The 15,158-nt window shown below is 36.9% G+C and overlaps 1 protein-coding gene across 1 annotated transcript in view; it reads right to left on the reverse strand.

The window, feature by feature from the left end:
• Window positions 1-15,158, reverse strand: part of LOC149817803 (protein FREE1-like) — a 31,075-nt gene continuing 15,917 nt past the window's right edge. Inside the window, exons 5-10 of the mRNA XM_089986438.1 lie at window positions 3,265-3,330; window positions 3,037-3,147; window positions 2,018-2,107; window positions 753-786; window positions 586-665; window positions 1-496 (exon numbers count right to left, since the gene is read on the reverse strand). Coding sequence (XP_089842564.1) covers window positions 419-496; window positions 586-665; window positions 753-786; window positions 2,018-2,107; window positions 3,037-3,147; window positions 3,265-3,330 — 459 coding nt within the window. The 3' untranslated portion in view covers window positions 1-418. The remainder of the gene's footprint in view (window positions 497-585; window positions 666-752; window positions 787-2,017; window positions 2,108-3,036; window positions 3,148-3,264; window positions 3,331-15,158) is intronic.

The raw sequence follows: 15,158 nt of genomic DNA on the forward strand, positions 1-15,158 counted from the left end.
AGATGAAAACAATAGAAAATAACATGATAACAAGAATAATTGCTCTGCAAAAACAAAGCTTTCAAAACAACTTTAGCACACCATTATTTCACCGCTTCGGCAAACAGTGACAAATACTGCAATCAAAGACACCCAACATTCTAAAGCATACCGACCATCATTTATCTATCCCCCATAGAATCATCAAATCTCCTACTGCGTCAACCTCTTTGACACCAGTGACTTGTGCAGCAACTCACACAGATTACACAGTAGAGGAATGAACCACAACAAAGGGGATAGTTCTTAGTAAGGTGCCATTTATAAGCAGGCGGTTCAGTATATACACAAGCCTCTAACTAGAAGCCATTACTAGAACTTAAAGAGTGGAGGAAGTAGTGATTTCAGAGGAAGTAAAAAATGAGGCAGATACCCATCGTCAGCGTGCACTGACAAGGAAGGGATGCTGACAGACTCCACACTCTATCGTCTCCGATCCAGAGCTTGGAACTTGGACCTGCAAGTGCAAGTGATAAGAACATGCACAAAATCATTCCCAACAGAGAATAGAGAAGGCGTAGTGTCAGTTTCAAAGAGATTAGGCACCTGCAAATGGACGGTGCATATTGGGCATGCAACTTCTCTCATCCTTCTCCCAGATCCATCAGAACCAGCTCGAGAAGAATCTGTCAGAATGTGACTAATCAGAGAAAAAAAACACTTGTGGTGGTGGATGCCAAATGGAATATAACCAGGGTATCAATGAAGCTGACCTGATGATGACTTTCGATTTTTGTTCATTTCTTCCTGTGGTCCAAGAAACAAATACAGATCTTAATCAGAGTTTGGCATGATCCTGCTCGCAATGCCAAGATAGTGACAGGCTTGACATACACAATGCTGCCTTAAGGAAATATCTCACAGATGACAGAACATGCGGTCTTAGGGATGCCACCGGATTCTTATTTTCATTTGATTAAAATAAAAATGAGGTTTACAGTTGAAAAAATCAACACTCAGATGGAAAAAACCAACCAACATTATAACCGCAAGTCCTTTCTCTTTCCTTTTTAACATAAAAGGATAATAATTCATCAGACATTAAATGACATTTGTCAAATGGCCATGATACTTTTCCACCGAAGTTTTCTAACATTTCAAATACACCAAAACTTTTAACCTAGGTTGAGCACATAACTCCATGAGTTGACCCCCATTAATATTTTATGTTGAAATAACACATTTACCCTTTCAAAAGTAACTAAAGCCCAATTTAGTTCCACGACTTTAACTCATCCTTGTCCTAACTCCTTCATCTCAAATGATAAAAGTGATCAACAAATAAAAACATCTTGCTCTGGCAATCTTACACTCGCAAACAATGAAGGATAAATGTGTATTCAGCAATAAGGAATATTGTTGATACATTTCTATAGAGGTAACAACAATAGCTTTAACATTATAATAAACATAACCCATGATCAAAACAATGGTAGTAGAAAAACGAGGGCATCTGCTTCAAGGTGGAAAAAGCTTGGGATCATTTTAAAAATGTGAAAACTCTGGTGGGCATCTTGATTAAGATAAAAAATTTGGTAGGTATTTGAAAATTACCCTAAATTAATATAAGATGTCGACCAGATTGCTGTTAACACGAAAAAATCCAACTGGATAAACCTAGTTAAGGTCTTCCATGAGTTGCCGGAAAAACATCAAAAAAGAAACATAAAAGAAAAACTCCAACAAGATAGCCCACAAGTAGACTTTGACTGAATGTAAAAGCTATACAAATTAAGGATGTCGCTCTAGACCATGTACAGATGCTAGTGAAAGTTGCAAGTGCAGTTGTTAAATGCAAGCCCAAGTGACGCCAAGTCAGACTAGACCCATTGGTGGACTAGTCAACAAATTGGCTCCTTAGGTTAAATATAACGTCCACAGCAGCAATGCTTGTTATAATGTTAACAGAACATTAAAGAAGTGATATATGATCAAATTCCTATGTAATTTATGGATCTACTAAAGATTTATATTGTACCTGAAGCTTCTTGGCAAGATCTTCATGGCTCTGCACTCCAACTGCTTTATTGGTTTCTTTGGCACTACTCAACCTTTGAGTTACTTCAGCCTACAGGGAGAAAAAAAAAAGGATGGACAGTTTTCTGAGCTGAATGAGAGAAAAAACCTGATTCTTCCACCATAAAAACAACAACCAGTGATATACTATTTGCATCTCTTTTGCTGTATAAAGAATATGAAAATTTGGACACAAAAACAAAAATCTCTCTCTTTCTCTCTCTGTGACATCCAGAGTTAGAGACCAAATTACCAGGCAGTACTAGATCTACAAAATTTTCTTATACCTCATCATTTGAATATGTGTGTGTGTGTGCATAATCAAAACCATCACTAACAATTTCAATTTTGTTAGAATGGAATCAGGGACACAGTCAAACCCGCTTATACATTTTGTGATACACATATATGTGGATTAGACATATAGATCCAAATAAACAGATCATGTATCCACTTGACTACAAAAGTGGGGCTCAGAACCTGACCAACTACAAATCTGGACCCAAGTCCATCAGGTCCAAATAACATCCCAGACCAAACCCATTCTCCTTTCCAGTAGTTCATATCTGGATTGGGTACACCCTAGTCCACACCTGATGATTCACAGCCATGTGAATCAATGGCATTGGAATGCTACAACTATAAATCCGCCAACAGTATGCCTCTCTAGAAGCAACAGCCTAGCACCCCAATATAGCAATCATCAGTCATCATAACTAGCAGTGTCAATGGATCGGGTTTGGTTCGGACCCAAGTGGAACCAGACTTGGACCAGATTTTCGGGTATGGTATCAGGTCCAGACCTGGGTCTAATCGGATCTACTATAAGAGAAACCATACCCGGACCTGATAAGAACTACATGAACCAGACCCGGACCAATAAAACTACATGAACTAGGGGTTGCCATCCATCTTGGGTATCCACCAGAAAAAGGAAAAAAAACCAATAAGTTCACTCACAGACGCAAGTAAAGACCATACCAAGCATCTGTCACAAACTCTCACAGGTTGAGCTTGATCATCATTTGTGAGAGCAATTCTACCACTGGTGCACTTATCACAGAATATATCTCCACAGTTCCTGCAATGATGCTGAAAATAACAATGGTCGAAAATTATGCCAAAAGCCACCTTACAGGAAAGCTTATTTAATTATTCCAGCCAAAATAATTGCAATATGAGATACAGCCAAGGGGGAAGAATTATAACCTTACGAAAGAAGGCCCCAAAATCTGTTCCACATGCTGTGCACTTTGATACTGCTTCATCAGGGACCTGATAGAGCAATAGCAATAATTTTTTATCGCTAAATTTGAATATAAAAAATAAACAAATATGAGAAAGAACAAATAAATTAGTCATGCTGGTTTACATCACAAGAAGGAATACATATAATTTGCAAGCAAGAAAAACATCTCTCTTTAGAAAAAGTATGATACCAATCCTGTCAATCTGTATATAAAAAATTATCTTGGTAGTCAAATTCTTGCATAACATAGAGCCTAACCCAGTGTTGTAATTGTAAGTATCATACGATATGGTATGATAAGTATAGTTACTATTTACTCTAACGATACGATACACACTCGTATCAAGATACGAGTGTATCGTATCGGTATCGAGTGTATTGTATGATACACTTTAGATGCACATTAAAAAGGCCAAAAAAAAAAATTTACTTTGGGTTTTAAAGACCTTCCTAGGGCCGATTTCTCCATTTGTGTAGAGGCCATTAGAAGAAAATTTACACACCCATAGGAGACTTGAGAACGTTTTGGGGTCCGATTCTTGCACAAGAAAGAGGTTTTTGTGGTTTTCTCACGTAAGAGTGCATTTTCACTCAAGAAAGTGAGATAAAGTAACAAAAAAACTTTGTTCTTTGCTTCATTTGTGTATGATTGAAGTTGAAGGAGGGTAAGCTCATTTCTTTTTTGATGCTTTTAGAAGATATTACTTTACTTTTAGTGGGAGCGAGCAATACAAGCAATGACACGTGCTCTGGCAGTGGCTGCACAACCAAATGTGTGTTGTTAAATGTTTAATGACATATCTATGTTTAGTTAATCTTATTACATAGATATATTGTGTTCTTGTATTTTATGATTTTTTTTGTTTTTTCAGAATTTTTTTAGATTTTTAAAGAATCTTTTTAGTGAAATTTATGATTTTTTAGGATACGCTACTCTACGATACAATACGTATCTTACTTTGGGCCCAACTGATACGGGTAACGATACACTACTTACAACCTTGGCATAGACTACAAAAGCCAGTATCAACATTGTCCAAACTCTCTAGTCAAGTTCTTGCATAAAATAGAGCATAGAATATAAAGTGAATCTGTATACCAAAATTATCTTGATGTCCAAATCCCTGTGGTCAAGTTCTTGCATAATGTAGAACATAGACCAGTGTTGTAAGTATTGTAACACATTGTACGATATGAATCATTACTATTAGGGTTGTCGATATGATACACACTTGTATCGTGATATGAGTGTGCATTGTAATCGTATTGTATGATAGGACTGACTTCCCCATTTGTGCAGAAGCCATTAGAGGGGAACCCATGCACCCTATAAGTCGTGAGAGCGAATTGGGGGACGATTCGTGCACAAGAGAGAGGGCTTTTATGGTTTTCTTATGTAAGAGTACATTTTCACCCGTTTTCCACTCAAGAAAGTGGACTAACGTAAAAAAATCTCTATTCTTAGTTTTTTATTGAGTTTTTTTTTTAAGGAAGATGGTATCAAATGACCCAGCATGGCAATAAAGCACTCAAGTAGGGAGTGTGAATCAAATGAAAATCGAGTGCAACTTTTGCCATAATGCTTTTTCTGACGATATATCTCGGTTGAAGAATCATTTGGTTGGAACACATCAAAATGTTACCCTATACACGTTAAGTAATTTGTGGAGGCCGTAAAACAACAATGATAACAATTGCTTAACACTTCAAGAGAAAAAAAGCAAGAGAAGAAGATGAATGAAGCTGTAATGGGGTATGTGCAGCCATGGGAGGATGTTTATAATGTAGATGGTGAGTTACTTCTGATCCTAGAGGCCCTAGTGTAGGATCAAAAGTAGGAAACTCTGCAATGAAGTGGGTGTGACTGGTGCTAGCAATAGTGGTGCAGGTAGAAAGAGAAGAGGAGGAGGTAGAGCTAGAGGCTCTATTAGGAGTTTAAATGTCCAAATCTAAACTCAAAAAAAATACTGATAAAAATTATATATATATACCCTCCTTGCACCCAAGTTTTTTTAAAGTGCCACATCGCTGCACCCACACCCGCACCTATGTGACATAGGTCACAACCGAACATTCACACTGCTATGACCCTTAAACATTTAGTCGAACAAGCGAATGTCACGGTTGGGAGATAGTTTTATGTAGGAATGTCAACAGGTCGGATATCCGACCGACCCGAACCCGATTAGTCAGGTTTGACACAAAAATTTGAATTTGATTAAGAAATCTAGTTGGATTCAGGATTTTAAAATCAAATTCGGATTCAGAGTCGGTTTTAACCTAGATCCGATCAAATTCGCAAGAGTGCAACATGGCATATACATTTTCAATAAAAAGGAGACGTCGATGAAACTCGAACAACCAACCTTGCATATGAATCAACAACTTTAATGTCAGTTGCTTATAACCCAAGGACTTCTGCACTTGTGATAGGTTATGAAATGTTATTTTATATAATGACTAATAGCTAATCTGATCCAAATCACTTTTTTAAGCGGATTTTGGGCCAGACTTGGTTATTTAATGGTTAGTCAGATTCAAAGTCGGTTTTAATAATCTCTTGTCCGACTCTGAATCCGAATCCGAGTCCGATTATAATATATCTAATTTGTTGGATTTCGTAATGCCCACATCCAACCCGAATCTGACCCGTTAATTTCCCTATTTTTATGATATTTGCATTCCTTTAAATGTGGCAAATTCATTTTATTTTTAGGCCATGACAAATGTCATAATCATTATTGGGCTTGAATATAAAATGCCTTTATATCATAATTTGAGAAAAAAAATTCTAAATGTTAATATGAATGAAGTGAAGGCATATTGTGATGGGATGAAATAGTAACAGAAGAAAACTAGGTGTACCATCATGGCAGGTGGGTGCACTTACAGAAAGTGCAATGACTTTGATGAATTTCCTTGTCTATTGCCCCAAGGAAACTGTATTTTTTAAATCAATTGATCTGTTTGATACGCCCAAGATGGCAGATGGGTTGCTCAGGGTGTTTGATGAGGTTGTGGAAGAGGTTAAGCCTGCAAATATAGTCTAATTTATCATTGATAATGCACCAAATTATAACGCAGAGAATTGGACCCCATGTGTTGTTGCATAGACCTCATTTTTTTGAACACCGACAACATGAATGACATAAAACAAACAATTGAATGTTGCTAAGAAATTGCAAATTTATTTCCAGTCATGCATGCATTTTGAGCTTGGTGAGAAAGTATACCAATGGTGTAGAGTTGATTCATAGTTCAATTACTAGATTTGCCACAGACTTTTTGAGAGTGTAAAGTCTAGTAAAGAATAAAATTGCATTAAAAAATATTTTATTCAAATGAGTAGAATGCATATTCCAATTTACAAAAAACATGCCAAAAGAAATTGTGGACAATGTATTTAGAAGTGAATTATGAGACTATTGTGTGAAGTTGTTGAGAATCACCATACATTTTGTCAAAGTTAGTAGATTGGTTGGCAGTGAAGATAGACTAGCTATGAAATATCTCTATGAAACGATGGATAAGGAAAAAAAAGGTCATTAGAGATAATTTCAATGGGAAGAAAGTTCAAAAAAGGATAAAGCAAAAAAGGTTAAAAAAAGCACATCATTGATTAAGGGTAGATTGGGCAACTTCATTAACCTCTTCATGCTACAACATGTTATTTGAATCCTGCATTTAGATACTACCCCACATTTAAACTTTACAAGAAAGTGAAGGGAATTTTGGATGGAATCGAGAGGTCAATCTCTGATCAACATATCCAAGATGAAATTCATGAAGAAATGAAGATGTGTGATAATGCATTGTATGATATGAATAGACCTGCAACAGTGCGGAACCATTCCATGATGAGTCCAAGTAATTTATTTTAGCTATTTTAATTTCATTTTGTTATTTATTTGTGATGTTTTATATCTATTGTTGTTTTTTCTTTTTCTTTTTGTATTTTTAAATGTGGTGGATTAGGTTTAAGAGTGATGTTCCAAATTTGAGAGTTTTTGTAATTCACATTCTTAGTCAAACATGTAGTGCAAGTAGATGTGAAAGAAATTGGGGCAATGTTTAGCAAAATCATACAAAACGAAGGAATATATTAAAACACAAAAGACTCAATGATCTCGTCTATGTTCGCTACAACCTACAGATAGGGCAAAAGTATATTTAATGTTATAAAGTTTATTTGTCATTTTCATGTGTTCATTTAAAGTTTTTTTTATATCATACAACATCCAACTAATTTTAATTTTTTCATATTATCTTTTTAGGAAAATTGAAAAGTTATCATCGAGGCATAAGGAACAATTTGATCCCATCAGTCTCGAACATTTTGATGTGCTGGTTGCATGGGTTCAAGAAGAACCAAGTGTTTTAACTGAAGAGAACATTCAGTGGATCAACATAAAAGGAGCAAAGGAGGTAGATAATGAAGAAACTAGTTACATTGAGGGTGATGTAAATGTGGATGATGAAACAAGGAAGAAAAGAAGAAAAAGATAATGATGATGATGATGATTGAAATCATATACATTTGCTTTTATTTATATTTTGGAAAAACTTACAACAACAACAACAACAACTACGCCTTCATCCCAAAACAATTGGGGTCGGCGATATGAACCAAAAAAGAAAATCATTCTGGGTCTTCCACATGAATCCTTCTCCTCAAATCATTTCTATCCAATGCCATGTCCTCGGTGAGATTCAAAGCATTCATATCCTTTCCTATCATCTCCATCCAAGTCTTCTTAGGCCTACCCCGACCTCTTTTAACTAATATATTTTCTCATTTCTCTATCCTTCTAACTGGAGCATCATTAGGCCTTCGCCGAATATGTCCAAACCACCGTAAACGATTCTCTCTCACCTTATTTTCAAAGGGTGCAACGCCTACCCTCTTACGTATCTCCTTGTTCTGAATCTTATCTTTTATTGTATTTCCACACATCCATCTAAGCATACGCATCTCATCTACACTCATTTTTTGAATATGATGTCTCTTGGCAGCCCAACATTCCGTACCATATAACAAAGCGGGCCTAATAGTCGTCCTATAAAACTTTCCCTTCAACCGCAACGGCATTCTACGATCGCACAACGCTCCAGTTGCACTTTTTCATTTCATCCACCCAACCTTTATCCTATGATTTACATCTCTATCAATTTCACCATACTTTTGAATGATAGATCTCAAATATTTGAAACAATCATCCACCGGTATTTCTTGCTCACCAAGCTTCACTACACTCCCATCACTACTTCGTTGCTTACTAAACCGACATTCCATATATTCTGTCTTACTATTACTCAACTTAAAACCTCTTGCTTCCAATGTTTGTCTCCATAATTCTAACTTAGCATTAACCCCAGCTCTAGACTCATCAATCAAAACAATATCATCAGTAAACAACATACACCATAGCACATTTTCTTGAATTGACCTCGTAAGCTCATCCATCACTATAGCAAATAGGAAAGGGCTTAAAGCAGATCCTTGATGTAACTCAACCGTTATAGGAAAATTGGTTGTCACCCCTCCACAAGTGCGGACATTGGTTACTACTCCTTCATACATATCTTTAATTATACTAGTGTACTTGAGAGAAACAATTTTCTTCATCATTGTCCACCAGAGAACGTCCATAGGTACTCTATCGTAAGCCTTCTCCAAATCAATAAAAACCATATGCAAATCTTTGTTCCTCTCTCTATATCTCTCAATAATTTGTCTAAGAAGATATATAGCTTCCATAGTTGATCTTCCAGGCATAAAACCAAATTGATTCTCCGATATCATGACAATCTTCCTCAACCTATGCTCAATCACCCTCTCCCAAAGTTTCATAGTATGACTCATGAGTTTTATACCACGATAGTTTTTGTAATCTTGTATGTCACCCTTATTCTTATATAGAGGCACCAAAGTATTCTTTATCCACTCATTAGGCATCTTATTTGTCCGCCAAATCTTGTTAAAAAGATTTGTCAACCATTCTAAACCTTTCTCTCCCAAGCATTTCCAAGCCTCGATAGGTACACCATCTGGGCCAACTGCCCTTCTTGATTTCATTTTCTTCAAAGCCTCTGCAATTTCTTTCTTTTGAATCTTGCGCATGAAGTCACGATTCATCTCATGAAAAGGAATGGACAAGTCTCCAAGATCCTGAGCATGACTCTCATTAAATAGCTTATCAAAATAATTTTTTCATCTCTCCTTAATCTCCTCATCTTTGACTAAAACCCTTTGTGTTTCATCTTTGATACATCTAACCATACACAGATCCCTCGATTTCCTATCTCTCATCTTTGAGAGCCTATAAATATCCTTCTCGCCCTCTTTGGTATCCAACTTGTCATAAACCTCCTTATATACCTTATCCCTCGCGTTTCAAACTACTTTTTTAGCTTCCTTCTTTGTTATCATATATTTCTCCAAATTCTCATTATCACGACTTACTTAGATTTCTATAACACTCTCTTTTAACCTTAATAGCTAATTTGACATCCTCGTTCCACCATGATGTATCCTTACCTAGCGGTGCACCGCCTTTAGACTCACCCAATACCTCCTTAGCCACCTTTCTCATGTCACCCGCTATCTTATTTCACATTGATTCTGAATCATCCTCGAGACACCAATCAGCTTCCTTAACTACCTGTTCTACAAACATTCCTTGTTTAGCTCCTTTCAGTGTCCACCACTTAATTCTATGATTTATCCTATGTCTATCCCTTTTGCGGCATTGTCTAATTCTAAGATCTAAAATTAAGACTCAATGTTGTGTAGCTACACTTTTTCCTGATATAACCTTACAATCGATGAAACAACCCCTATCTCTCTTTCTAAGTAGGAAAAAATCTATTTGATTCGTATTAACCCCACTTTTAAATGTTACTAGGTGAGACTCCCTCTTCCTAAACCAAGTGTTTGCTAAGATCATATCATAGGACAAACCAAAATCTAAAATCCTTTCTCCACTTTCGTTTCTTTCTCCTATACCATAGCTTCCATGGATACTCTCAAATCCATCCCTACTAATGCCTACATGTCCATTAAGGTCACCGCCGATGAAAAGCTTTTCTCCATAAGATATCCCTTGTACTACTCCATCTAAATCTTCCTAAAATTGATGCTTAATAGAATAATCTAAACCTACTTGAGGTGCATAAACACTAATAATACTAATAATATTCGTACCTAATACTAATTTAATAAGTAAAATCCTATCACCCTTCCTACGGACCTCAACTACATTATTTATAAACTCACGACTCATAACAATCCCTACTACATTCCTATTCCTATTTATTCCTGTATACCAAATCTTATATCCCCAAGGTTCTATCACTTTTGCTTTCTCACCTACTCATTTGGTCTCTTGTAGACATAAAATATCAATCTTTCTCCTACACATAACATCTACTAACTCTATCAACTTACCAGCTAAAGACCCTATGTTCCAAGTGGCTAACCTAATTTTATGGTCTTGGACTAACTTCTTTACCCCCACCCGTCCAACAAAGTGAGGGAACCCTTGCCTATTTGACACCACACCCGGGCATCGGTGTGACGCGTCGCTTCTAGGCGACAACCTAGCAACCCTTGCCCATTTATCACTGCCTTCGGGCCTATAGAGTACAACGCGTCGCTCAGTAGGGAACGCCCCAACAAAATTCTCATATTGGTTCATATTCATAGGGTATGACTAAGTTTTTATGTTGGCTGTCACTGGCCTACCGCAACCCTCCTCCTTTATCCGGGCTTGGGACCGGCAGTGTATAACTAAACAGTTATACACGGGCTTGGAAAAAACTTGGTTATGTAAAATTTAAGTATTCACAAACTTGGTTATTTTGTTTTTGTTTATATATTATGAAACTCATGTCTTATGGCACGTTCTTAATTGCATGATATTTCATATTTTGCAATGTTCTTCTGAGATATGCATGCATTATTATCTTTATTATTTGATCTTTGATGATGTCTTATCATAAATGTTTGTATCTTGTGCAAATCATCATTGATTCATGTGTTATATTTTTTAGGATTTTTCTTGAGTTTTTTGGATTTTTTAGGATTTTTATTAAAAATTATGATTTTTATGATATGATACTATACATATCTATTTGGGGACTGAACGATACAGGTTACATACGCTTTTTACAACTTTGACATAGACTACAAAAGCCAGTATAAAAAATTGTCCAAACTCTCTGTCAAGTTCTTGCACAAAATAGAGCATAGACTAAAAAACCCAGAAAGCTTAAAGATAATTAATCTTAACATTCAATTTCCTAAAAATCATGAATCAGAAATTAAAGAAAGCACTTACCACTGTCATAGTTTATCAACCATAGAAAAGATTTCCAAATCCACTAAACTGAATAAAAGTTGGGCTGATCAAATGAGTGCTGAGCCAATACAGGTTTGCGTCCAATTAAGACCATACTCCAGTGAATTGAATTCCAATAGAATGATTTATTAAAAAATTCATGAAGCTGAAGTTATTATGATATTGAACTTGTGGACCTCTCATTCACGCAAATAATTTAGGATTCTCCCAACTTGAACAATGGTTTAAATTAGTGAAAAGCAGTCCAGCCATGATTCTAGAGTTTTGTTTCCTCATGTACCTGCATAACTTTTACATACACTTGACAGGTTTTGCTGAAGAGGCACAATGATTCTGCCCATGTGGTAAAAATTGAAGGGTGGGTAGACAAACCAGATCCACACACATGGGCATTGAGCAGTAAAAAATAGCAAATCACTAGAAAAAAGAAATTCCTTCAATTGTTCCAGAAAAGAAACATAGTCGGTGTCAAATGAGATAGCTGGATGGTTAGGCCGCACTATCATAACCGGGGTCTCAGGTTCGTATTGTTAGAATAGAATAGTATTAGAAAGATCGGGTTTTGGATCCATATCCAGACCTGATATGTATATGGCATTATTGTAATTATTGTAAAGAGCATTATATATATCAAAAGACGTCACCCAGTTAGGGTGAGATCTTTCACAGCTTTTCTTCTTCTTCTTCTTCTTCTTCTTCTTCTTCTTCTTCTTCTTCTGCCTTGAGGGGCAGAGGGCCTCGCCTCAAGGCAAGGCGTGCCTTTTCGCCTCCAGGTGTGTTTTTTATAACACTGGCAGGGACAGAATTCCAAGAAATCTCACATGGTATCAGAGCGATCATAAGAGGTAACCCTCATCGATCCAGGCTGCAGATCTCTCTTCTTCCAATTTCTTCTTTTCTTTCTCAGATCTGCAGATTTTTCTCCTTTTCTTTTATCAGATCTGTCAATCAGATTCTATATTTCAAATTAAAATTTTTTGCTAGATTTGATATCGATCAAGTCGGTCTGAAAAAAAATCAATTTAACATCTCCTTTTATATTTTTCTTTATCAAATTCCAAAAAAAAAGGAGGAAGAAAGTCATGTCACAGATCTGATTATTTGTCAGAACATTGATTTCATCTTCTAATAGAGTTCTATTTGTTTTCTTCCTAATTAGACTTATTTTCTTCGTACACTTTTCAGTTTCTTGATTCTAAATTCCTCTTTTTTATTCTTTCCTGTCCAGATCAGATCCGACGTGATTACGAATTTTTATCAACACGTCAGATCTGGTTGTCGTCCTCGATATTTCACAACAGATCTGGTTGTCGACCTTCATATCTCATATCAGATCTGACATGATTTTGGTAAACGTCACGTCAGATTAGATCTGCCGTGTATCCTCCCTATAAAAAAAACTGATTGATCTGAATATACATATAATCCTTATTCTTGTATGTAAATGTCATCAGTTATTGGATTTTTTCTGCGCATCACTATTACGCAAAGGGCATACTATCTGTTTTGTTAGTCAATCTTATTTCTTTTCTTTCATCTATTTTTCCGATGGCCGCAATCAATGCTTCTTTTCTCAGTCACCTAGTCACTGAAAAACTCGATTCTTTCAATTTCATTATCTCGAAGAAACAAATCATCTCTTTTCTATGCAATCATGATCTAATGGGGCACCTTGATGGGTCAATCTCGGTACCCTTGGAGTTTGTTCTTAAACAATATCATAACAGGATAAAAGTGCAGAAAAAGCTTTCAAAGACAAGGTCAAAAATCCAGATTTTACCATGTGGCACAAAAATGACCAGTTAGCCGTAGCTTTCATTACAATCACTCTCTCTCGTAAAGTTCTTCACATTCCATTTGGAGTTCCAGCAAAAGAGTTATGAGATATTTTGCATAAATGGTACGAAGAGATTTCTACTCCCAGGATTTACCAGTTGAAGGCACAATTCGCAGATCTAAAAAGGACAGATTCACATATTGCTAAATATTTCAACAAGATCAAGGTTTTGGTGGATCAGCTTGCCGCCATAGGCTCTCCATTGTCAGATGAGGATATATGTTCTAAAACTATTAGAAGCCTTGGGTAGGAAATATAATATATTTATCACAGTTTATACTAATACAGTTCCTCGTCCTCCTTTTAATAGACTGCGCACAATGTTGCTAGAATACGAAGCACGAAACGATGTTTAATATATCTGGATTTTCAAAGGACAAAGTGAGTCATGATGTAATGATTGCAACACATTCCTTCAACACCTCTCGAGGAAGAGGATGCAGTCATGACCGCAATTCTGGTGGTTGTAGTATACTTCTTATTCCCTCTTCATCTACTAATCAAGCAAACTTGGTATGTCAGATATGTGAAAGAAAGGGTCATACGTGTTCCAACTGCTATTGGCGAAATATTCCTACTCATCGGCTGCCCACGGTACCGATTCCCGCTCGCTTTAGGGCTCCTACAGTTGCTGCCCCAACATTCACATCATATGGATCAGATTCACGTGCTCCAACGAATTTTGTTCAAGCTCCTCTCAGTACTTATCCTTCCTCAGTCATAAGTTCTCATGACTTAGATGCACTTACTGCTGGTTTTGATCTGTTAGAAATCCATGGGCTGCCAACATGCACTTTTAATCTCCAACTAGACCTTCTTCAGGCAACTCCCTCACAAGGCTGAATTATGGACTCAGGGGCTGCACACCACGTAACAAGAGATTCAGGTAAACCCTCTCATGTTAAACCTTATCATGGTAATGGGAGTGTGATTACGGGAGATGAAAAACACCACCATATTACTCACATAGGTACTGTTGTCGTCGTCCCTACTAGTAAAAGGCATCTTCCCTTGTCCAATACTTTTATTGTGTCTAACATTAAAAAAAATCTTGTATCTGTGTCTCAACTTTGTCGTGATACTAATTCTTATATTTCCTTTTCTCCATTTTTTGTTTTTGTGAAAGGCATTCACACGAACCAGACACTAGCTGAGAGAAGAAGGTGCAGAAACTTATATGTCCTAAATAAAACTCTACAGTCTTCTTTGTCATTAGTCAGTCATTCGTTCTATGCATCGTCAGGTCCAGGAGTTTATTTGCAAGTTAATGTTTGGCATCATAGATTAGGACATTGCAATTCGAGTTTTCTTGATATTTTATGTAATAAAGTTATGTCACATAGACTCGGCGAACCGGGTGCCGCACCCGTGTCGACGCGATGCGGGTGCGCGTGCGACACCCGGTGTTGTCAACTCGACCTTGGGTGCGATCAATGCCCATAGTCATTTGTGTCTAATTTTTAGACTTAAAAAAAAATTACACCTGATGAACTTTGTTGTTGAAGGAGGATTAGGGCAAATTTTTTTTGCCCTAATCCTCCATTCCTCTCCTCTCGACCTCTCTTCCTGAAGCCTCTGTCGGACCCCGCCGCCGCCGCCGACCGCTCTGCCTCTGCTCTCCTCCTCTCCTCTTCGACCCCTCCCCTGCACACAAAGG

This window comes from Nuphar pumila, chromosome 13, assembly GCF_984573655.1.
Source record: "Nuphar pumila chromosome 13, dmNupPumi1.hap1.1, whole genome shotgun sequence".
Classification (NCBI taxonomy): domain Eukaryota; kingdom Viridiplantae; phylum Streptophyta; class Magnoliopsida; order Nymphaeales; family Nymphaeaceae; genus Nuphar; species Nuphar pumila.